Source organism: Pholis gunnellus (genome assembly GCF_910591455.1).
Source record: "Pholis gunnellus genome assembly, chromosome: 11".
Taxonomy (NCBI): Eukaryota; Metazoa; Chordata; class Actinopteri; order Perciformes; family Pholidae; genus Pholis; species Pholis gunnellus.
Window position 1 is genome coordinate 1,415,225 of NC_136538.1, and position 26,570 is coordinate 1,441,794.

Sequence of the window (26,570 nt, forward strand, 5' to 3'; positions counted from 1 at the left end):
AAGGTCGATGGGAATAAAGCATCTAAACACATATCAGGGTTTACAGCTGTTTCCAAGGTTACTCTATTTGAGGATAGAGCGGTACTAGTCGAGGGCTGTAGATTATTAATGTTCTCTCTAATAGTTATAATCTTATCATTAAAGAAGTTCATGAAGTCATTACTACTGAGGTCTGTCAGCCTGGCTACAGTGCTGAAGAGGAACCTGGGCTTGTTCTTATTTTTCTCTATTAATGATGAGTAATAGGCCGCTCTGGCATTACGGAGGGCCTTCTTATATGTCTTAAGACTGTCTCGCCAGACTAACTGAGATTCTTCCAAGTTAGTAGAACGCCATGTTCTTTCAAGTTTTCGCGATGTTTGCTTTAATTTGTGGGTTTGAGGGTTATACCATGGAGCAAACCTCCTTTGTTTCTTTTTTAGAGAAAGCAATAGAGTCTAGTGTCATTCTCAGAGAGCTTGTAGCACTATCGACAAGTTCATCAACCTGGGTCGGACTAAAGTTATCACAGGAGTCCTCTGTTATATTGAGGCATGGTATTGAGTTAAATAAAGACGGAATCACTTCTTTAAACTGAGCTACGGCACCATCAGATAGACATCTAGTGTAGTAACTTTTGCTTAATGGCGTACACTCCGTTAGTAGGAATTCAAAAGTTATTAGATAATGGTCCGATAAAAGAGGGTTCTGTGGAAAGACTATTAAATCTTCTATTTTAATACCATAAGTCAGAACCAGGTCGAGGGTTAAAACAGTGAGTGGGTTTCTGTACACTCTGACAGAAACCAATGGAATGTAATAATGAGATAAACGCAGTACTAAGGCTATTATTCTCGACATCCACATGAATATTAAAGTCACCTACAATAATTACTTTATCTGTTTTAAGGATTTTTTATAAAAATTCCGATAGGAATTCAGAATAAGGACCTGGGGCCTGGTACACTGTAACAAATACTCCTGGAGTCAAGAGACCTGGGGTCACGGTAGTTTACAGGACTGTCGTGACTCATGACGGCCATCCATAACTTTGTGTGATGGAGGAGGGTGTGTGTGTCTGTATCTGATGAGGATGGGGGCCAAACTAAACATTGCACCCCTGCCAAGTATATCACAGCAACTGTCAATTTGGGCCTCCCCACTGACAGCAAATTTGTATACCTTCAAATAGCACTTAAGGCCTCTGAGCCTAAGTTAATGGGAATACCACGGCTGTTTTTTGCCCAGCATGCAGTCAGCGCTACACTTTGTGAAAGTAGCAGACACGTTTGCTCTTCTAAAACAGGAAGCTTGCAGCCTTTCTTTCAGCCCTGTCTCACGCGACAGACGGACTGTCAGCAACAGGCTTTGGTGCCACATCTGGGAAAGTTATTCCCCGTCTCCCCTCAACTATTCCTCAGCTCTCCCACACCGCCAAAACACCCTCAGACAAATGTTAATAGTCTTTGCCCTGGCTGAAGATTTGGGCAGAGGGGATCACCTTGCCATCACCGCAATGACCGAATAAGAGTGCCATGATGGTGTGCAATCAGAGAATGGAATGGCACAACTAGTTCACATACCTACTAGTTCTAAAACTCCAGCAGTAGCATAAAATACAAGTGTTTATTAATGTTTCATGGAAATAAACCTCTGAGTAAAAAAAGAAAAAGCGGGTCTCAAAAGGATTTTTTCTTTTGTTCAGATAAAACCTCTGGCTGGGCTTAATCCCTTCTATGCCATTCACCTTGATGTAGCCCTGGAACTGAAACTGGTCTCTAAAGAGAGTGTTGCTGGAGCATTGACCACCCACGGTTGTGTTGATAGAGTACTCCACTTATTCTCTATTTATTCTCTATAGCATTGTTGGACTCACAATGGACAATCAAAAATATCTATAACAAAAATGTAAATGCCTCTTCCTTTTCATAACCTGGTGCAAACATTACCCACAATGCAACAGACTGCTGACAGTTCGATCGGATATTCCAGTGTGTTACCTTAGCACAATGAAGCCTTGGGCCCATAACTTGCTAACCAAAAGTGCAAAAAGCAGTTAAGTCTAGAGTAATGTACAGATGAATATATAGAAAAGAATATTGCATTCACTAGATATGTACAGTATGAAAAGTGTACGAATACACAGCGATATGTACCGTATGAACATAGCAGTACAGACTTCAGCGTCTGTACTGCGTACGCTTTACCTCTGAGGCTTGTGCATTTTTATTCCCTGACGTAGGTCACACAAACCTCAGAAAGAAAACATAGAGAACATCAGAAATAAAGAAAAGCAATGACCCCCCTTGACTTCAGTATTTACACTATCATTCCTCCCTACGACACTCTCCCCTGCCGCTCCAGCCTTCCTGCAGCCTGGACGAATCTCACCCTCAACATTTTTGTCCTTCAAGTTGATTGATGTCTGTGTTGTGTCTGAGATGCTCTCCTGACTCCCTTTCCATATGCTTGACACAACCAAAGAAATCTGCCCGCAGTGTGTGCATACTTACAAAGGCATAGATGTGAGGAGGAGGGAGGAAGGCTTCAGAGGATTTGGAAATATTTTGTCATCGCTGTGGCCAGGGACCTACTGCTCAGAGACTTATCAAAGTAGTTTTGACAGGCTGGGTGTGATTGTTATGATTGCGTAAAATACAGAGGTGCTTGAAAAGCTTTTAGAAAACAACACATTTCTTGTCCTTTTGCATGTGAAGAGAATTTGAAGTGATTTTCAAGGCATATTCCTCCCCTGAAGCAGATATCTATACCACCTGTCGAGAACCACATTTAAACTGACTGGTGTAAACAGCCATGAAAACAATTAACACAATTAATTAAAAGTGATTGGATTCTGTGGGAACTTCACAGTGTTACGCCAAAGAGCACTGACATACAGAACTGACATTTTAGCCATCAGGAGTCGCTGTATGTTTTCTGTAGGTTTTGCGGTGTGTCCAGCACCTTTGGCTCTAATCAGCTCTTATCAGCAGCTGTTTTTCTGGTCCATTCAGGAGTTGGAGAAAGATATAGCTGACTGGCTGTTCAGTTTAGTGAAGCAGTGATTTTCACTTTATAACATTTTGACATACTAGTTTAGTTTAGTAGTAGTTGAGTTTCAGTTTAAAACGGTTCAGTAAACTGAACTTCTTATGTAAGTGTGAGTGTGCGTGAGAATCTTTTTAACCCGGTGGTCTCAGATTTCTAAACTTAAGCAGTCCTTAACTGTAGATGGCATTTGAATCGTATGTGGGGAAGGCAATGACGCTCCGTGTGCCTCTCCTGTCAGGACAACATCATCAGAAAACGTTTATATTTTAGGAGGCAGGAATATGAACAAATGATGTCTGTTTTATTTTGGTGATGTTCTTCAGAGTCTATAAGTCTTAAACTTTCCACTTATTTGCTTTAAGTGGGACAGAATGAACAGAAAGTGCATGTCAGTGGTCAGCTAGCCATTGGCTGTAGTCTTAGCAGTTTGTGAAAATCCATCTTTAACAGATGACATAGGGAAAGGCCTCCACCAGTCGTTATCCTTTGAAGTCAGTTTGGTGTGTCAACCATATTTTCCAAATGTTCCGGCCTGATTGAATCTGTTAGTCAAGGTTAAGTATTGGGTTGGGGTCAGGGTCAGGGATAACCTGATTAAACCTTGAAACTCGAGGCTGTTGAAGGCTGTAAGGTTTTCATGTTGAAAACAACTATAGTAACAGACATAACTGAAGAGTTTGAAAATAAGCAATCTGTGTTCCTCATTAAGTATGACAGAAAATATATGTCACTTTTGACTGTGGAAGTGAGTAAGCAGGTTCCAGGTCTGTGATTTGGAACCTTTTGTTTACATTTGGCTCACATACTGTTCTTTTAAGGGAGCAAGAGCCCTCGCTTTGCCCATTCAGAGTTACCATCCGTGCCTTTTCCTTCCTAGTTCCTTTTGGAAATAATCTTCCCATCAAAGGGAATTGTGCAAACCATGTTTAGACTTCAAATCTTGAACATCCATATACATGGAGGCATTTCTTAAACCACCTCTGTTGGTGTTTGGTTGTAACCACTACATCATATTAGGTCCCTCGTTAACAGTCCATTTTTGCACCTATTAGTGAATGTTTCGGTAGCCTGGTGTGTTTTATCCAGTGGTTTTTCCTGCCTCTCAGGTTTAGAAAACATTCCTCCGCCCTGCTTGGCCGTACTCCACACTTCTGTACTGGTGTGAACAGCTGACAGCCACAACAAAGCACCGAGCACTGGAGACAGGGGTTTGGAGCTTCTTAAAGTAAATCAAGTTGAAAGAATTAGTGGAGAAAATGTAAAGGCACCTGAGGAGACGTATGTAAGACATTGGTGCACATTAGGGAAGAAGACTAAATGTGTCAGATACTTTGAGATGGGATCCAGTATCTCTTCACTCATCTCTTCCTCCTGTCAGTCTGTACTGAGGGTTTATGAGGGTGGAGCGGGACACAGAGATGCTGTCTTCCAGTAATTCTTCCTGATCTCAGTGAGAACTCATAGCAAAGGATCTTTGGAGCACTTTCTCTTTATTTGAGGTGTTAAAGTTCCTGACAAAGGTTTGCTGAAAATCAACAGTAAAAACGAAGAAGGAAGATAGAATGAGAAGAAAACCAGAGAGCAAGGAAAGCAGGCGCAGAAGCGGAAGGTGGTATGCTTGCTGTTTGTCTGTTTTGGAATAAAGCTTGGTATGCTCATATGCCAATATCCACCTCTCAGAGACTTAGAATGAAGAACTGGAAGACATCCCAGAGTTTTGTTTGCTGACTTCTCTCTGTCCCAGATTTTTTTTCTTGATTCCTGCTCCCATTTCAGAGGCGCCACTGGATTTAGGAGCAGTGGAAGAGGAGGAGAAACAGTTAGAGAGGGAGCAGGGAGGAGACACATCACACGTTTCTCTAAATTGTAAATGATATAGTACATTTTGTGTTGATGTTTTGACTGGAGCCTCCCCAGTTGATTATGACAAGCTCCAACTTGAAAGTGATTTCACGTTTTCCAATGGATCAAAGAATAACCAAAGTTGGTGTGCTCTCCCCTCCCCTCCTCTTGGTTTCTGCCATGCTCTCGGTGGCAGTGGGCAACCATACAGGAAGGATCAAGGTGGTCTTCACACCAACCATCTGCAAATTAACCTGCATAGGAGGCAGATGTCATAACAACTGCGAGCTGGGAAACACCACCACCATCATCAGTGAGAATGGCCACGCTACAGACACACTGACAGCACCCAACTTCAGAGTAGGTGAGTGATCCACAGTTCTGTGTTGCTTTTGAGACCCTGTGTATTCACCAATTCACACACACACACGCACGCACGCACGCACTGCTCTCTATGGATGGTACTGCTAACCGGCTGTGATATTGGACCTGTTGATGGACAACACGTTTGTCGACATTAAAATCTTTTACTTAATCCTAGCAAATAATTTTGCTTACAACCACCAATCGGAAGAGTCTGCTCAGATTTCTGTTTCCATTCTACATGTGTTTCTTTATCTACTGTCATCTGTAAACACGAGGCAGCATACGCTTGTTTATTGTCTAACTTCATTCAAAGTCTAATAACTCTAGTTGCAGAATCTGACCTTCTGCCCAGGGTGCTGCTATTATGTTTATCACATAAAATCTATATAACTATAAACTTACACAAGTTTACTCACTGACAGGTGAACATTACTCTAAATTGACATTGACATTCTTATCTGACTTTGGGTCAGGCTGTGGACGAACATCGCCGTTTCCAAGCATTGTTTTAGAGATGTATATTTCTAAAAGTGTTAAATAAAAAATGAGACAAACTCAATTTTCTTGCCTGACAAACTCTTTGATTTGAGAGTAGCCCTCATCTTGACCTCTATAGGAGATTAACAGACTTTGAATGAGTGTATACAAGAACATTGCAGCCTCAGGGGAAGATGAAACAAGTTCTGTGCAATGGAGCATGTGATGTGGGTGTTCTTTAATGTATTGCACAGACCCGGCAAACTGTGTCTGAACTTGCCTCAGTCCTTACAAGGAACAGATCTCCAGCTCTGACACATGCAGAAACATGGGAAGAGCGGAACAAGATGAATTCCTGTCTGACTCAGCTGAACAAATTAGTAAAACTGGAGTACCACCAGACTTGTATCTGTGGGTGACCGGGAGGGATGTTTTTTGTTTTGTTTACTGGAATGGATTTGTAGTTATGTCTGGGTTTACTCATAGCAGTTAAATACATTTTGCTTCAAGATCAAATTTGACAATTTGAGCCATGAACCAATTACCAAATATCTGTACCTCTGAGGAGGTGGTCACACTGTAGAATCTAAAATGGACAAAACTATTCTTTTGAATATTCAATTTGATTAGTTTTTTCTCTTGAAGAGGAAATGCTGCTGTGAAATAAACTTTTGGCGTGGTTTGTTTTTTTAAAACAGTTATTCAGTGATGGCGTCCTTTGTAGGAAAACGTAGATCACCGTCAACATGGATGTACCGTACTATGGGAACGGTGGTGGAAAGAAACATTTTCAACCTGGAATAATAAAATAAAACTCTTGTAGCTGTAGGTCATTTGACTGCGGCGACTGTACTGTGCACACATATTTTGTAGTATTAGATTACATTAAATTCAACTTTATTGCCATTACACAGTGTACAGGCACTTTGACGAAATGCAGTAAAAAAGTAATTTTAACATATTACAGACAGGGTTCGAATCGCTGGTGTCTGCTGTAACCACTCTGATTCTGAGTGGAATTGAAATGTATCCATTGGGTTTTTGACAAATGTAGATACAAAGGAACTACTTACATTATGTTGGTGGGTGAGCTACATTTCATTCAAAGAAATCTTGCACTGCCAAATCATAGACCAGGCTCTGAGGCAGTCAAAATATTTCAAAAGACTTTTCACAACAGCATTTATAAAAAATTCATAACCGGTTTTATTTTTTAATTTTTTACCAGCACAATACTGTACCTGTATTGCCTTTTTAGAGATAACTTTAAACTAAATCAAAGAAAAAGTAAATCACTTATTTTGAACAAATGTGAAACGCTGTCATGAACTGACTCTAGGCTTAATCAAGCTGGCAGAGTTGAACCGAACACCTTGCACTGACAGGGGAAGAACAGATGTTTGGGTTTGTCCCGATAGGCAGTCACCCTCTCAGACAGATAAGTTAACTTGTGTGAATCAGGTGAATGATTAATCATCAAACTCTGTATGTATTCTAAAACAGCATTGCAAAAGTGGAAGGTTGGCAAGGAAACGCTAGAGTCTACGCAGCTACTAGAGACTTGCCATTGGCCCATGTAGGTAGACCTTTAGCAGTCCCTGGGATTTAATGGAATTCCATAAAATAAAAAAAAATCAACAGAGGAGGGGCTTGCCTTTGCTTTTGCTTGTTGTTTTTGTTTTTTGGAAAATATTTCTAAGCAAAGGCTCTTATGAAGTAATTAATTCACATACATTACAGTGCAATAATAACAACCCAGAGTCATCTATTGGTTACATCAGTTAGAAATACAGAACAGTAAACCAGATATTTGTTTTATTGGTTACTTTTCCAACCTACTGTTGCAGATTCACATTGCACATGGGTCTGACTGAAGCTGAAGGGGGAGAAATGGAGCTTTAGTCTCCTGTGCTTGTCCAGGCTTGCCTCGTCCCTCCCCTGCCCTGACTCTTCCCTTCCTTCCTCCGTCCTTCTCATCTGTGTGATAGAGTGCCGACCTGAGCTAGGGAACTGGACTAGCTGAAAGTCTATTTGCAGTCCAGACTGAGCTCGAAGGGCCGAGACAATAAATTGCACTTGTCTTGTTTATCATACTTACCCGATGACAGAAGCGGTTAGAGAGCAGTGTTGATTCAAGATACAATGGAAGGAAGGAGAGGATCTTTTCAAACTCAGCCTACAACCCATGATGACATGTTGGCCAGTTAACGGAGCCAAACAAGTCCAGAAGTTGAGGTTAAGGAAAAATATAAACCTCAAAGCCGTATAAAGTATATTAACGTTTTGTAATTTTAGATTGTCTTGTATTGTGGAGTTTGTATTACTTACTAAAGAATGATCATATCTCAGTTAACAAAAACTTTCTTTTCAACCAAATAAAGTCTAGTTATACGTTAGATAGATGCCTCAGAGCTTTTCACCAGCTAATCAGCAGAAAAATGCTCCCTGGGACAGCGGCCCAGTTCTTCATCCATCTGTCTGATTGTCTCTAAGCCTGGCTGGCTGTGTCTCTTCTTCTGTCACGTTGTTTCTCGTTATATAATGGTAAACTAAAAACCCCAAATGCAGAGTTTTACTCCGTGTTGTTCAACGGATTTTGTGAGACTATGGTGGTGGAACTCGTAACCCTCGAAGGGGGTCCGGGGGCTTTGAACTGTTGTCAACAATTTTGTGCTCCAGCAGTGGTTGGAATGTAACTAAGTATATTTAGGCTACTCAATAACTGTACTTGAGTACAATTATGAGGTATCTGTACTTTACTTGAGTATTTCCATTTTATTTAACTTTATACTTCTCGTCCACTACATCTCAGAGGGAACATCTTTTAACATCACTACTTTTATTCAACAACATTAGTTACTAGTTAGGCTACTTTGCAGATTCAGATTATTAATATAAAATATAAATCAACTGTTAAACTATGATGTATTGTTAATTAGTTTATAGCCTGATTATTACCTACATTAAGTACTTAAAACTAGCTCCACCTTTAACAGCTGCAACATTAAACCGATGAACACATTAATACATCAATAACTATAATCCAATGTTATAGGTCTACCATAAATATATTATTGGAAATTGGCCATTCTGCATAATTTTGTACTTTTGGTACTTTAAGTATATTTCGATGCCAATCATTTTGTACTTTTACTTAATTAACATTTTAAATGTGGGACTTTTAGTAAGTATTTTTACACTGCGCTCTAGTACGGAGTGCAGTTAGTGACAGTGGCTCCATGGTAACCGTGACAGCTTGACCAATTAGCAACAGGGGCGGGGCTTAGCGAAGGGTCAATTCCACAGAATATTTTTCACCTGGTCTACTTCTTGTGAGAGTGAACTGTTAAGATTTGAGGTTAGATAAATGGCCTTTTCTAAGCTAAGTAAAACTTTATTATATAAATTCTTAGTTTCAGGTACATTTTACACACTGTTCCTTTAAAAAAATGTAAGGAATGTCTTGCTTTTTTATGCCTGAATTGAAAATGTGCATAAAAACAGGTGGCTGGAAATGCTCCTGTCTGATTATACCGTCCGGTTACTAAAAGTGAATCCACACCTTCTAACTAATCAGTTAGTTAAATGACATTTAAAATTGATCATCCTATTAGTGACATGCATGGTTGCTGATTGTTTATTTTCAGTGATAGTGATAGCTTATAAATCCAACTTTTTTGGATGGATGACATGCACATTTAACCTGTACAGCCCTGAATTTGCTCAGCTTCCAATCCAACTATGACGCACTTAAGCCTAATTATTGACAGATGCATTGAAAAGTCAGACAAATGTTACATTACAGTGGTTTAGCAGACGCTAGGCACAGCTACGGGAGCAATTTTGGGGTTAAGTGTCTTGCTCAAGGACACATCGACATGCGACTAGCAGAACCGGAGCCGGGGATCGAACCGCCTATCCTTTGATTGAAGGACGGCCCTGCTATCCACTTAGCCACAGTCGCCCGCAATGTCAATCCAAATACAGTCCTAGATGTGTTTATAAAGGCGAGTCCTTTTTTTGTTTGTATCTGTGTGTGGAAGCATCAGTGCATCAACATCATCTACCTCTTGTTCTTTTTTCTCTTCCTCAGTGGTGTGTCACCTGCCGTGTATAAATGGTGGGAAGTGCAGCACCAGGGACAAGTGTCAGTGCCCTCCCAACTTCACTGGAAAGTTCTGTCAGATGCCTGTTCAGAACGTTCACCAGCGGCACCAGCAGACGTCAGGCGGCTACAGCCAAACTCAGGTCCACTCCACACATACACTGCCTCTGACCTACAGCAACGGCCAGAATCCCGGTGAGTGAAAAGCACAACTGTGATGCTAGCATTACAATTAAAGGCTAAACAGTTGGGTTTGTGATCTAGATGGAAAATGTGGGTGGAAAAAGTGGAGGAGTAAGACTTTCCTATTGTTTATCAGTGAACTTCCTGAAAGGGATGCATTATTTAGCCCATTTGCTGCAAGTCATTCATTGCAAAGGCTGCATTGATGGTCGTAAAAAGCACAACTCACAAATATGAAATTCTACAGCTCTGGGATGTGGCCAGCAGTAATGTAGAGTTGAGGTCATTTCTAGTAAATGGCTTAAAACATGTATAAACACTAGTGTCAGTGTGTTAGTCATTGTAATAGTCTCCCCACCCGCATTAGTTCGAAAGATTTTTCTTTAGCTGGCTCTGTTTCAGTTAGAACAATAAGTTACAAATATTACATTACAGTCATTTTAGTTGACGCTTTTATCCAAAGCGACTTACAATTCAGATGCTATCCTACCGTAGGGACACAGCTACGGGAGCAATTTTCAGGGTTAAGTGTCTTGCTCAAGGACACATCGACATGCAACCAGTGGTGCCAGAGCCACCCTCTGATTGAAAGACGTCCCTGCTCTCCACAGTCGCCACAGTCGCCCTATTATGTCTCCAATAGCTGTTAAATACTTGCAAAAGGCCCACACTCTATTTGAACATCATTTTGTTGTTAAAGAGGCACTCTTTCATTTTATATTACACTTCCATAAAGTTGGCGGGATAGTGAGAGCAAGGTTGAGAGACATTTTTTGAATTACCACAGTTCAGCAGACTGTCTGCCGAGACACGCAGCTGTGTGGCCCAACGCACGCATACATCAACACACTAAACGACAAGATGCAGCAAGAGCCATTTAAACTGATCACAGGCTGCATGCCTGTAGAAAATCCAGCTAGTGTACATGGCAGCTCTGAAAAAGTCTGAAGTCTGAAGATAAAGTCTACAACATAACATACTGTAACAAACAGCACATCTACAATAGATATTTTACATTTTATCCTTAGAATGCCAAACATTCTCTTGGTCCAGCTTCTCCAATGTGACTGTTTGCTGCTTTGGCTCTGTTTCATGTCCTAAACTAAATATTTCTGGGTTTTGGACTGCCAGTTGGGCAAGAGTCTTGTGCTCAAGAAAATTATAATTTTTTAAAATGTGTTTTCAGCCTAGTTAGCTGTTCCCCATCTTCACTTAGTAAGAGTAGCAAGAGACAGCTGAGTGTCAGCTTCTGCTGGAGTAGCCCTCTGTCGATGTAGGGACTGACATACAGAGAATACTCTGGAGGGAGCAAGACTTAAGGGACTTTGAATCACTTTAAATTTCTTAATGTAAAACACAAATTTAGGACATGACTTATAGATTACTACAGCAGACTTATACAGTTCATAAATGTATTTCAACCTGTGGCCTAATAAATAAATAAATTGTCTTACCTCAAAATCGAATATGATATCCAGATTTGTACTCACTACAGTACTACAATACAATAATTCCCATAATGCAATGCAGAAGTGTTAGATCCTCCCTGCTGGATAAACACTCACATGTTTCCAACTATAATCCCCCAGTTTGTCACACAGGTTTTCTGCAATAACTTTGTAATCGCAAAGCACGAGTTGATCTTTCAGTTCAAGCAGTGGTCAGTCGCAACACACCACATTCACAATAATAGAGAAAGCTGTTTTTCTGCGATAATGTGAATACACTATCAGACTTGACAAAGCTCCCCTAACCACTTATCCTTAAAAGACTAATCTATATGCGTCCCCTTAAGAATATTACACATTCTTTCCAGTAATACCCACCCCTTCCTTTTTATAATGACATTGTTCTGTAATAATTGTATTGTTCATGTTGTCCCCTGTTCCTTCAGTGTTCAACCCCAGCATCGTCAACATCCACATCAAACATCCTCCAGAGGCCTCTGTCCAGGTCCACCAGGTGTCCCAGCTGGATAACTACCACAACAACGGGCAACAGCTGAAAGGTTCCCAGTCAGGCTCCTCTTCATCCACCAGTTACACCTATCACCACACAGAGAGCAGCCAGAAGATCCAGCACCACGGCTACAACATAGTTTATCCCAGCCAGCATGGCTACCAGCTCCCCCAGTACCAGCCTGTCACCTCCAAGAACACTCTGGGTCGCTGCTTCCAGGAGACAGCAGGGAGTCAGGTACCCTGTCAGAAATCTCTACTGCATGCTAGCTCAATTCAACGGAAAATCATCTGAAGGAACAAGAACGATTTGTGTAACTTGTAGCAAATGAAATACATTTCAATTAAATTACATTTTTTTTTTATAGCCCATAATCACAAATCACAAATTTTCCTCAGACGGCTTTATAATCTGTACACATACGACATTCTCTGTCCCGGGACTCTCACATCAGTACAGGAAATACTACCCCACCAAAAAAACTTTAACAGGGAGAAAAAAAGGAAGAAACCTTAGAGAGAGCAACAGAGGAGGGATCCCTCTATCAGGATGGACAGAAGTGCAATAGATGTCATGTGTACAGAATGTTATGTTGTTCATTCTGAACACATTTAATGCATATGACATAAATGATTCATATAAAGAGAGTAGTAGGCATAGTAATGATGGAAAAATTATGACTACTAATAATAACAGCAGCAGTGAATATAATAAAAATAATGATATAATAAAAGCATTAATGGTATCAGTAATAGTCATGTGACTTATAATAATAATAATAAAAAAAGTAGCAGTAGGTGTCAGCAGGTCGACGGCTGGAGGCACGACCACGGTCCAGGTAATAATAATAAAAATACATCTTTGAAAATAATGTAAAACAATCAATGGAGCCTCTCAATAAGAGGGGAAGTATGTAAACTAGGGTGTGCCATGCCATGTCAATCATGATAATCTCAGTATACATCTTAAACTGATACAAATTTGTCCTGTCACATTATTACCTTAGGGTAAACTGTTGACATACAGACTTTACATTACTTTTATATTAGGACTACGTACAGGTACAGCAGCAAAACAAATGGTTAAAAGCCAATGTAACGTTGCTGCTGGCTCAGCTCTGAAGGAGTCAGTTTCATAAAAAGGGTTTTGATCACATGAACTTCAGAGATAAAGAGCAACAGTGCTACAATACACAACATACTTCACCATCTAGTGACTACAAGACAAGTTGCATCAGGTAAGTAATTAATCAGCAAAGCTCGGAGGAGTAGAAGCTAATCGAGCACTTTGTGAAAAAAGTCACAATTTTGTATCGCAAAAACAATGTTTAATATCGCCCACTCCTAATGTTTCTTTGTCACTTTTAAACATAAAAAGTATTCCTTATTGGACTTCAAAAGTGCTATATTCGAGATTGGAAGCATTTTTATTGCCTCTCAACAGCTCTCATGCAGCTAACGGCGCTAACACCGCTAACAGTGCAAACAATGAAAACAACGGTAAAGTGCTGGCAGAGCTATCAGTGGTTACCTGAGAGGGCAGAGGGTGGGTGCCGTCAGTCGGAACAGCATTATCGGCTGTAATCTTCCGTACAAGTGCAGTGTAGAGCAGCGACCGTGAGATAGCCAGGGCACGCTCACATGCACAAATGCAATGAAAGCTAATCTAAACTAAGTACAGTGAAGCTTGGAGTTCAAAACCCACAGAGAGAATTACTTCATTCTCTGTTTAGGTAGACATTACTCCACTATATCTTCACATAGCTAGCTTCACGTAGGGCAAGAAAAATCCAATAAGCTATTAACTTACTATTTGACTGAAATAGCCAAGAAACAGTTCACTTCTTGTCTCCTCATATTGGGGTCCTACACTAACGTTGTCATCTAGCATCTAATGGTACCAGGTTCATAATAAATAACAATGGCCAATTCATTGTTTTGTGGTGAATCCATTATTAAATGAGGCTAGTGTCTACGCTCTGAGCACTGGTCCCACAGACTAGTATTCAGGGAAATGGACTTGTACAGCACTTTTCTAGTCTTTGGCAGGCTACCATGCCCACCATCAAGACTAACTAACATTCACACACCGTAGGCACAGCTACAATTTTGGGGGTTAAGTGTCTTGCCCAAGGACACATCGACATGCGACCAGCAGAGCTGGGGATCGAACCGCCGATGCCTTGGTTGAAGGACGACCCTGCCCTCCACTAAGCCACAGTCGCCCATGATGTACTGATGTCAATACTGTCCCTGCTCAGGTGTTTACTTACATATGTGTCTGTATGAAACCTCAGCTGAACATTAACAACATCTCAGGGGTGTCAGTTTTTAGCCATATAGTTTGACTCTATGGATGGCAGCGTCAGTTGGTAGGTCCACTGGATGGACATTATTGGTTCCAGGAGGATGGATCCTACTGACTTTGTTGATCCCTCGATCAGTAAAAGTTTTTTGGGGGGAAGACAGAGGCTGTTGTATGCTGTACAGATTATAAGGATATTAGGTCTATACAAATAAATTGAATTGAAAAAAAACCAATATCTGACTTCCTCAAATGTCCAATTATGCAATACATCAGCCTCAGTTGTACTTGATGTTTACTGCTAAGTAGTAAATGTTAGCATGCCAACACGCTAAACTAAGGTGGTGAATATGGTTAATATTGCTGTGTCATTGTGATGTAGGCATTGTTAGCACCACTGTGCCAAAGGACAACTTAGCAGAGCTGCTAACGTGTCTATAGACTCCAGTCTTGTTCACACACAAATCTGGCCCAGTGGAACTTTCCTTTAATAAGAGTATCTCACATGAAACCAGCCAACCTAACAGTCAGTATTCATGCATTTACATGCATGAATAAAGCAGCGTGTTTACTGGCCACCAGTATGCAAGCTGTGACATCAAAAAGGAAAAGATTGATATAATCGTTATCTCTGTGCACCCCATGAAGACAAAAAACTCCAACACCTGTTTAGCCCAGATCAGTGCAAAAACACAAAGACTAGAATAGTCTAGTATAATTGACAGATGTGTGGTGCCACAGCCAAAACAGAGCAACCACCCTTGATATCAAGTCCTGGAGATAAGGGATGTAAAATGAAGAGCAGATGTATTGTCTCAGTGTAAAAAATCACAATGTCGATTTTAAGTGAAGATCATAAATGTAGAGGTACTCCATCACCAGGTCACATTTTACAGACCAGCTGTTACCACAAAGATAAGGGACTGTGAGCGTGTTGTTATCGGCATGTGTGGCCATCTGATTGACCTGGGGATCAGAAACACAGAGGAAACGGACTATACAAAACATCATTTTTATTCTAATAAAAATGATAATTCCTCTTCCATTCCTTTATTTCTCTCTCACTCTGTGTACATATGTATGTTTCAGTGTGGGAAGGCTCTGCCAGGTCTCACTAAGCAGGAACAGTGCTGTGGGACCATTGGGACGTCCTGGGGTTTCCACAAATGCCAGAAGTGTCCAAAGAAACCATGTAAGTACAGATGTTTTTCACATATGTTGTCGTTATGGTCACCTAATTGACACATTTCTCTGAGAACCTCTTCATGCCTCAAAACATTAGCTGCTTTGTGTGTGTGGTTTTAATCAGGTTAGCAGATTCTAGATGCCAGTAAGGTTCAACATCCTAAATACCCACAACATTTTCTACAGCTTGATAGCAAATAATCTTAAAAACCTCTGCTATCCCACTTTTATCAATATAACTATATCAATGTGTATATGTATTTTAAATTATTGTATCCAGGCTTGTGACACACAACATGTAACACTTAGCTACAAGACAATTCAGCAGCAATTAGCAGCATTCTACGGTCTGTTTTTTCAGCGTTAAGTTACTTTTTACATATTACTCCTTTAAAAAGTAATAATATAGCTTTGTTTATTACTTGGTATTAGATTTAATTAGTTATGTTACTCTTTATATTACTTTATTGCTGTCTAAAAAATAAGTTCAGTATAGAAAATGCTTGTGGAGATGCTAACACGGTCCATTCACTTACTGTAACAGTTCTGATCTTCATACACAGCAAGAACACACTTTTTTAGTAGAAGCAATAAAATCATTTTTGAATCAATATTTTCTGTTCAAAATATTGATTTATTTAGTAAGTAGCTGTAAGTAGTAACATGATGTACACAAAGGGGTCATGTACAGTGTTCTTTTCTTAAACAACAGAATTAGAACAGGAATAAATCAGTTGTATTGTGTTAGCAACTGTTCCAATAGTGGAAACATGTCCAGAAGCATCTCACTGCTGCAGGCCACTGTGGTATTGGGAACAGTGCTGTATCAAGTTCCCTAGCAGCCTCACCACCCATTACATCCAACATAATATCTTTGGCAGCAGTCAGAATTTTGATCTTCACTGACTGTGTAGTATAGTGTATAGTGATATGAGGTTAAAAACACAGCCTCAGGGCTCAGTGAGGAATGTTCTGTGCTGCTTTAAACCTTGACTGCTAACTCTGTGCTCCTTCTTTGGAAGAATTCCACAGATTTTTGTTTTTGTATTTTTCTTGTCTTGATAGTTCTGACAGCCTAAAAAGAGAGTCTCTAAACACAACTGACCTGCTAAAACTATTATACGGAATTTATGTTTTAAGATATATTCTACTAATAAAGTTTAGGATGGGCTATACTGTACTCTAAATGAAGAATGTCCAGCCTCCTGGAAACTTCCACCCGAAAATATATTTGGACTTTTGCTTCAGCAATAAGCAAAATGAAGATGGTAAACCAGAGCAATTATATGACGTTGCATTGGACAAATACATGCATACACTCAGTGAGGTCAGAGTTAGATGTGCTTTGTCTCAAAGCATTAGCCTGCGTTAGCGTCATAGCATCTTAATCAGGATCCAGAGTTCAATTGGACTTCCATGGTTTTAATAAGTCCTATTCATTTTCAGAATCAGTTTTATTGGCCACATAGCATGGATTTGACTCAGGTTATTTTGCTCCCATTGTGCATACACAGAAATAGAAACACAACTAAAAACAAGGACAACAGAGCTAAACAACAATAAACAACTAACCATACGTAGCCATAGACAGTGGTACATAACTAGTAGTTGGAGCACTTATAGGTTTGGATGGACATGAAACTGTAAGAGACAATTGAATCAGTGCAAAGCACTATCAACAATTTCAGAAAATGTCAGTTTCATTGATAAAAAGTCCATAAAACTTGAGGAAAAAAGTATGATGATGGCATTTGGGTATAAGAAACATCCAATCACTGAGCTTGTAATAAACTAAGCTGAAGAATATATTCAGTATTTTTACAAGTTCACTCTCAAATTTAGGTGCCGCTGGGTTTGTTACAATGACAACAATTTTGGAATTCTCCATAACAACAGCAGCTGAGGCTTATTGCTTCATGCATATTTCCTTACAGTCTATCCTAACTGGAAATGTTGCTGTCTTTCAAACTGTACACATTCAATGCATTAAAACTTTCACTCAGTTCAGAGATCAATCAATCATTTATTATTGATCATGGAATGAATGAATTAGGTTCATTGCAAGTTCACACTTTTGGTCATAATATGCATCTAAAATATGACAAACCCTGTTTATCAGCAGTCACTCGTGCCAGTTTTTAACCCACATAAATACCATGAGAGGAACATTTCAGCCTTACTAATCACATATTTCAGTTGGAGTCACTACAAAGCCAAATATTTATCCTTCCCTCTGTTCTCCTCAGGAATGGCAGGGGCATGAGTTCAGATTTTTTTTCAACTTTTCAGTGAAGTGTGAAATAGTCCATTGTGCCATGGAGACACTGGTAGCTGGTAGATTGATTGGCTTTATCGCTCAAACAAATATCGCCTTGTTGTTTCCTGCTGAGCAAAATATCAATCTGCTTGCAGGTATTTGGGTACCACGTCCCCACTGGTGCCTTTGTCCAGGATTACAGCAGCGCCCAGTTTCTAACCTGCAGCAGAGCGTTGCAAGAGTTTGACTCGTCAGTCTGTGGTTGTTCAGAGTTGCTGGCTCTCTGAGCAGCTTGCAGCTCTCTAACCTCCAGCTTCTTTCCATGATTCTTATCACTGTCTCATGATTATTATTCTTTTTTTCATCACTACCTCTCACTGTCTTCATCCTTTCTCCATCTGCTTCTTTATTAGTCAATTGAGTATTTTGCAGCTCAATTAAATGCAGCTTTTTGAATAGGAAGGCACGAGTTAAAATGAATATTCATGCATTAACTTCAGTGTTGGAAAGAAAATGCTGTATGATACATTATTCAGAAGTAATCAAATTGTTCAGGTTGTGAAGATGCGGTCAAGTTTATTGAAAAAGCATTGTTACTCATGCTGCTGATGGATGAAGCAAACATCTAATTGTTTCTTATTTAATGAATATTCTACTACATTGAAATGGTAATTCTAGTGTGCTTAATTCAGTTGAGATAAAAATGTTGGGATGTTTGTTTAAATCAATGATTTTCAAGAAGCTTTGTTGACTTCAAATATTATATATATATATATATATATATACATATAAAGGTACAGTCAAGGTTATGTAAACTATTTTTAGAATTCAATTAACTTTATCATACTACTAAAAATATCACCACAAATACTGTGGCTGAGTGGAGAGCAGGGCTGTCTTTTAATCAGAGATGGTGGTTCAAACCCTGGCTCCGGCTCCGGCACCACTAGTTGCATGTCGATGTGTCCTTGAGTAAGACACTTAACCCCGAAGATTGCTCCCGTAGCTGTGCCCACGGTAGGATAGCATCTGAATTGTAAGTTGCTTTGGATAAAAGCGTCAGCTAAATGACTGCAATGTAATGTAAATACATTCTATGAGAAATATAGCATGCATAGTGATTTATATATAGAGAACAATGTTTAATGTTAAAACATCAAATGATTCATGCACAATTTCATAACAAAATATAGATGGTATAATCACTAATTGTGATTATAATGTTTGCTCAGGAAAAGAAAAATGTGGCTCCTAAGACTAAGGCCACATCATACTGTACGTGATTAAAACATTGCAATCCATTTGCCACTCACACACATAATAAAAAAAGTAATAAACTCTGCTAGTTAATACGTAGCAAATGACATTGTGAGTGATCAAGTTTCAGCTCATTGTGTCCAGCCCACTACTTTTTTGGTTACTCTCACCACTCTCATAGCTTCGTTTTCAGAAAACACTGTACTCACTGTACACTACCAGCCAAGCAGCAGACAGACATAGTTAGCAACAAGCTGAACATAGTGGAGCATTTAGCATCTAAAGTGAGATATTTCCCTCAGGAGTTGGTAGAGAACAAAAACAGAGCTGAAAGGCAGTGCACTTTAGCCACATCAACTTGAAAGGTGATGATATGTCAGAGTTGCATTCACAACTTGTTTCTGCTGCCCTGAAGTAGCCAAATAGATCAGATATTGCAGGTTTAACTTGATTGTTTGTTTTTCACATCAGTGTGAACAGCACAAATCACATAGAATCTGATCTGGTCAGTTCTGATTTGCGCCACTTTCATCTGTAGATCAGATACAGGGCTGTTTCACTGCTGTGAAACCTCAGTCTGAACAATCATATTGGAATTGGTGCAACTTTTAAATAAACTTGAATGATTTTACATGGGATAGCTTAGTGGTGTGATTGTCATGACAACAGAGCCAGCAATAAAATCAAAGTTTAAGGTAAATCAACTCTCCTTACAATTAGACTCATCACATGTCTCAACACTACAGCCTGAAACATTCACCCAAATAGTTTAAGAAGCCTTTATTTAAATAAATACATTGATAAAAAATGAATGATTACATACAAATAATTCAGTGTTTGTGCCCATTGGCAGTTTATTCACGTTCAAATTTGGGAAAGTGGCAGCAATATAAATATATTACAGTTATATATTATGTTTATTATTTAGGCTATTTATTTGTTTATTTGTCTGAATTGCATTGCACGTGTTCATTCAATGAGACATTAACACAGACAAAGCGTTAACCGTGTTTAGGCAGCGTCGGCTATCGAACAACAAACTCTCACGTAGCAGAAGACATTTGCATTTGCACAAGTAGACCAATGAGATTCGGTAATACCCCTAAACTGACATTATTCATTATACAACATAAACAATGGCAAATTAATTCTACTTCATGCATCCATTTTACTCTTTATTGACTGCTATAGTGTTGGGATGTGAATAACTAGTATGCAACAAATATAAGCCCATAGATATAAGGTATTTTGGAAATAAAGAACCATTTAATGCCACCCTACTTATACAGGCAACCCATGTAAAACTTTAAATCAGACAGATCTGATGAAAGAACCTGTCACACTGCAAAAGAAATGTCTCACACTATAGAAAGAGGATGAGAGAATTATAAAGAAATCATGGCAACACCGAACCAGAAAACAAAACAAAAAACATTTTTGTAAAACATTTGCATAATACTGTTTAATCATTCATCAAATGTCTGAATGCATGACTGAAATGTTTGCTCCTCTTTCTTGCTCTTATTCTCCTCTCATCAGCTATTCCTCTGATAGATTGTCCTCAGGGTTACAAGCGAATCAACAGCACTCATTGCCAAGGTAAGAGCTCTATCTTTTTTTTAATGAAACTAGTGAAGTGTCGGAAACCACTCAACGCTCGTTGACGCCACTTTAAAGGACTGTGGTACAAGGCCTGTTAGTAAAGACAGACTGATCATATCTGGGAAAGAGGTGCTAACTATGGGGAAAACGTCTTTAAGCAGCCTGGTTGGGATGGGGTCTAAGAGAGTAAAATGGCTTAGATGAAGAAACGATGTCGATGGAAGAAAAGCCGTCTAAATATATATCAGGTTTTAAAGCTGTTTCTTAGGTTCCTATGTTTAAGGATTAATCAATACTTGTTATTCATTTTGTTAGAATATTATCATTAAAGAAGATCGTGAAGTTGCTACTACTGAGGGCTATAGGAATACATGGCTTAATATTATATCTATAAAGATGAGTAATATGCTGCTATGTTTTAAGACTATCTTGCCAGACCAACCAAGATTCTTCAAAAGTGGTGTAAAGCCATATCCTTTCAAGTTTTTGCAATGTTTGCTTTAATTTATGGGTTTGAGGGTTATACCATGGAGCAAACTTCATTTGTTTTATTATCTTCTTTTTTAGAGAGGAAATAGTATGGAATGTTATTCGCAATGAGCCTGTAGTACTATTGACAAGATGATCAACTTGGGTAGGACTAACGTTAGCCGTAGGGTCCTCTGTTATATTGACACAATAATTGGCTGTAGTGTTTTTCAGGTTGGGTGTGAAAGACTAAGAACAAGGCGTTCAAATGAGTTATAATTTAGTTTATATATAGGATTATAGGCTTGAGTCAAAGATGGCTGCTACTCCACCTCCTCGACTGGCGCCTCAAGTGAGTATTAATATGACTTGGAGGAGTTGATTCATTTAGGCTGACATATTCTTCATGACACAGCCAGATTTCAGTTAGAAAAAATCAATGATTATTTTATAAACCCTAAGCCTATTTTGAGACCTCTGCTCGAAAATGTCATACCCGTACTGAAAGGGGCTTATCTCGCTAACTACAAGGTCTATTGTAATAATTTCAATGGAATTATAACACTAACACTTGTGATAGGTTTTTTATAACACACAGCTCAAATTAAAAATGTTCAGGTTCGCCTGACAAGAAAAGCACTTTTATTGATTTGAAATGATGCAGACGAAGGCTTAAACTCTCTCAAATCATATCACAACACGTCAGCAGTCCTTTTAAAAAAAAGAATTGGCTTTGATAGAGTGAAGTATGCCTGAGAAATCAATGCCGGTGTACAGGCCAGGTGAGGTTAGCCAACGTCAATTCTGATTTTGGAAGCAGCCGATATAGCTCTTGTATTGTACTTTTAAATACTATATAACTCTATATTTCACTTCTTTTATCACTAATAGTGTTCAATCTATCTAATACAGCAGTTTGGCATCATTTTGAGAGCCTGTGCTATATAAAAACCTGTAAAATATGGCTAATTTTCATCAGAATTTCAGTTTTACGGGATGTATTTGAACCTAACACAGCCTGTGATTGGCCGATTTCCGCAATTCCCACAGATTTGAACCCGGAAGAGTCTGGGCAGTGTAGTGATTTGTTCTTTGAGTTGTTTACAGGATTTTAAGCCAATAAAATAATCGAAAACTGTGATCCGCCCCCATGGGTCAAACCCATTGGCCAAAACTGATATTATTACTCATTCGTCATAGAATTTAAAACAGCTATTTCGGCTGCTTCCAAATCAGAATTGACGTTGGCTGACCTCAGCTGACCTGTACACCGGCATTGATTTCTCAGGCATACTTCACTCTATCAAAGCCAATCTTTTTTTTAAAAGGACTGCTGACATGTTGTGATATGATTTGGGAGAGTTTAGGCCTGCCTGTGCATCATTTAAAATCAATAAAAGTGCATATTAGGCACACAAAAAAGAAAACGAACCTGAAAATTTTCATTTTGAGCTGTGTGTAACATTCGTTTCAGCATTTACCAGTAACATATACAATGATATGTACACATATCAACAAAGCTCAAATTTGTTTGTGTTATTTTGCCATTTAAATTATTCAAATAGACCATGTAGTTAGCGAGATAAGCCCCTTTGCGTAAGGGTAGGACATTTTAGAGCACAGGGCTAAAAATAGGCCTAGGGTTCAGGGGGATCTCGGGCTCAAGACGTTAAATAGTTTACTAGCACAGCCTTAGATGATAAAGATCTGATATTTAAGACTCCACATTTAATTATCCTATTTTGTTGCACTGCTGTGACAAAAATAAAGAAATTAATTTAGTCTCTCCTAGTCAGACCAGGTTTTCCCCAGAAAGTCTGCCAATTATCTATGAAACCCAAATAATTTAATTAGTTGCTTTAATGAAGAATATAACACAATTTAGTGTTGTGCGATTGTGGCTCAGTGGTAGAGCAGGGTTGTCCTTCAATCAGAGGATCTGCGGTTCGATCCCCAGCTCCTCTAGTCCATGTCGATGTGTCTTTGGGCAAGTCACTTAACCCCAAATTGCTGCCGCAGGCTGTTACTGCGGTGTATGAATGGGTATGAATGTTTCGATAGTTCTGATGGGCAGGTGGCACCTTGCATGGTAGCCACTGCCATCAGTGTGTGAATGGGTGAACGATGACGTGTTAAAGTGCTTTGAGTGGTTGGAAGACAAGAAAAACTCTATACAAGTACTTTACAATTAACTGGGTAAGACAGATATGCTGGCAACCGTAAATGTTCCCCTGAACCCTAGAAAGAAACACACGATTCATTCATCAGTCAGCCCTTAGAATGCTGAATAACCACTAGGGAGGATTGTTCTGGCCAGGCATGAGTGTTGATATGGTCAGAATCTATAGTAAATATGCAGAGCTCTGAAACAAACCGCCGTTCAGATGAACAGAAATCCCATTGTTACCATTTGAGGAAGTGGCTTCAGTTTCAAGCAAAGCAGTGCTGAAAATACAGAAGTATTGTAGAACTGGAAGAAAAGATTTCTGGACTGCATAACCTAAAGATGCTGAATACATTGCTATGACACTGCAATACTCTGTAATACTGCCCAAAGATGGAAGTTGAAATGAATTCCCTGAAAAGGCTGAAAGAAGAAATGGTTTGTACATTAAAAGGTAGAAAAGGTAGAAAAAAGTTGAATACAAGCTGAAAGTTAAGATAGATTTGGAGAAGAAATTATATGTAATAATAAAATGAAAAGAAGAAATTTTAATAGCTGAAGAAAAAAGACTTTGACCACAATAGTGCGGAATCTGCATTTACAAAATTAGCCAGTTGTCATTCAGTGTCCTATCTGAGTCTTTTATAAAAATCAGAGATCATCCTTGGGTCTTTGCACACCTGTTTTCTGACCCAGAAGTTAGAGTTCTCTGTGTAGAATTAAAGTCACCATATTGTCTACACACCTATAAACTCTATTACATTACATTTACATTACAGTCATTTAGCAGACGCTTTTATCCAAAGCGACTTACAATAAGTGTATTCAACATCGGTATTCAAGAGAACTACTGTATAAGTACATCTCCATTTTTAAACAAGCATCTAAGAGCATAAACCAAAGCCAAAGTACAGTGCAGAAACAAACGAAAACAATAAGTGCAACAAACTAGTATGAATACAATAAGTGCTAAGTGGAAGGCTCAGGGTAGCACTTCTTGAAGAGGTGAGTTTTCAGCCTGATGAAAGATGGGCAGCGACTCTGCTGTCCTGATGTCAGTGGGAAGTTCATTCCACCATTGTGGGGGCCAGGACAGAAAACAGCCGTAAATTAACCACAGGGACCTCTGAGCGACGGGGCAACCAATCGCCCCGAGGCAGCAGAGCGAAGTGTTCGAAGTGAGCGTAGGTGTAGGGCTTGACCATGGCCTGGAGATAGGAAGGAGCTGTTCCTTTCACTGCCCTGTAGGCTACCACCAGAGTCTTAAACTGTATGTGAGCTCTTACAGGGAGCCAGTGTAGAGCACGGAGAAGGGAAGTTGTGTGGGAGAACTTGGGGCGATTGAACACCAGGCGAGCTGCAGCTTTCTGGACAAGCTCCAGAGGTCTGATGGCCGACACCGGGGCTCCGGCAAGTAGGGAGTTGCAGTAGTCCAGGCGGGAAATGACAAGAGCCTGGATTAGCACCTGCGCCGTCTCCTCAGTGAGTTAGGGGCGAATCCTCCTGATGTTGTATAGCACGAATCTGCAGGAGCGTGTAACCGATGAAATGTTTGCTGAGAGTGACAGTTGGTCATCCAGGGTCACACCCAGGTTCCTCGCAGTCCGAGTTGGCGTCACCACAGTATCGTCAATGGTGATGGACAGGTCACGGTGCGGGCAACCCTTCCCTGGGAGGAACAGTAGCTCGGTTTTGTCCAGGTTGAGCTTGAGGTGGTGTGTCGTCATCCACTTCGAGATGTCAGTCAAACACGCAGCGATGCGTGCCTCCACTTGGGTGTCACCGGGGGGAAATGACAAGACCAGCTGGGTGTCATCGGCATAACAATGGTAAGAGAAGTCATGCGAGCGAATAACAGAACCCAGAGATGTTGTGTAGAGCGAGAAGAGATGTCATGGTAGGTACGGACATGAGTCACATTGATATGGGCAGAGTGTGTTCTTACTGATAGGATCTGACCCGTTAAAACTTTTTCAAAAGATCACTGGTGAGCTGGTATAGGACAATAAAACAATTAAAAACATTTGATATGTTCACGGCATGGCTCTAGGGATGGCAATGTCTGTCTCTTGGTTGATCTACCATTTAGGTTCAGACCATGGACTGTATATGAGAAGTTACCCATTGGTTTGTGGACTGCGGTATTGAAGCCTATAGTTTGACATTTTTGCCGTCGTCATCTTTGTTTTTTTCACGGAATTGACCGTTTTTGGACAGCTTCGGAGAGACATAAAGACATTCAATCATGCTATATTGAAGAAGACGTGAAACTAGTGATTGAGACCATAAACTCATGTTCACAATGTTTACTGAGGTAATAAATTAAATAAGAAGCAGGGTCATTTTCTCATAGATTTCAATACAATCAGACTTCTTTTTGCAACCGAAAGAGTCTTGATGGCCAGTAATACTTTCTACCCCTTTATAGCATATTATGACCATGATGCATGTGTAGACCTTATTAGGTGTGTTGATCAATGCCAGGGCCTAGGCCAGGTGCTAACGTCTCTTAATTTCAACATATTCTACCTCTTAGCATTTATAGCTGCTCCAAGATGGAGGATGAGCAGTGTCATAATACATTTCCACTTCAAAGCTGAAACTGATGTTTTGTAGTCTGACAACCAGATGGCAAAGAGTACCATTAAACAGTTTAATCATAGCTTATTACTATTTTAGTATGTGGATTTAACTACCTCTAGTCACACAGCTGCTCAAATTAGGTAAGACCCGCCCTCTTGAGATTGACAACCAATCAAAACAAACTGTTACAGTGAATGGTAAATGGACTACTACTTGTTTCTGGTTGAAATTGGGCATGAGACCTGCTTAGCCTATGCCTTGAAAACGATAGGGGAGGAGGGCGACGATGACAATACAAGCTATCAACTTTCCTCAAAATTTGCAATAATCACATCAAATAAATTACAGCGATAGCCCATAAAAACATTTTTTGTTATATGTAGGCCTGTGAACAAATTAATTCATAAATACTGTCTGTCTATCGATCTCCTCAACTGCATTTCGGTACCAAGGACAGCAACGCACCGACACACCACACACAACAGCGCTATCCATCTGAGAAAAACTCATAATAGTTTGTGTTAACGCATTAATTATTAATGATAGACACTATTCCTTATTTAATGCTCTTTTGGGGATTTTTGGGGTAATGCATATACTATTAAATAACTAAATGAATAAAACCTGATGCTGGAGCCGATCCAGCTGATATTGGGCGAAGGCTGGGTACAGTGAAAGACAATCTTAGGATACTTGTGCCAGATTTCTTTTGTTTGTTGAAAGTAGTGAACATTTGTCTTTCCCATCTTGCAATGTTAAAAAATCCTTTGAAAAATCCCTGGATTGAC

The 26,570-nt window shown here is 39.6% G+C and overlaps 1 protein-coding gene across 3 annotated transcripts in view; it reads left to right on the forward strand.

Moving 5' to 3' along the window:
* The window catches only part of ltbp1 (latent transforming growth factor beta binding protein 1), a 122,565-nt gene that overhangs the window by 34,125 nt on the left and 61,870 nt on the right, over window positions 1-26,570 (forward strand). For all 3 annotated transcript variants that reach the window (XM_079169021.1, XM_079169022.1, XM_079169023.1), the window contains exons 5-9: window positions 5,069-5,236; window positions 9,809-10,015; window positions 11,898-12,199; window positions 15,356-15,458; window positions 20,505-20,564. In XM_079169021.1, coding sequence (XP_079025147.1) covers window positions 5,069-5,236; window positions 9,809-10,015; window positions 11,898-12,199; window positions 15,356-15,458; window positions 20,505-20,564 — 840 coding nt within the window. The remainder of the gene's footprint in view (window positions 1-5,068; window positions 5,237-9,808; window positions 10,016-11,897; window positions 12,200-15,355; window positions 15,459-20,504; window positions 20,565-26,570) is intronic.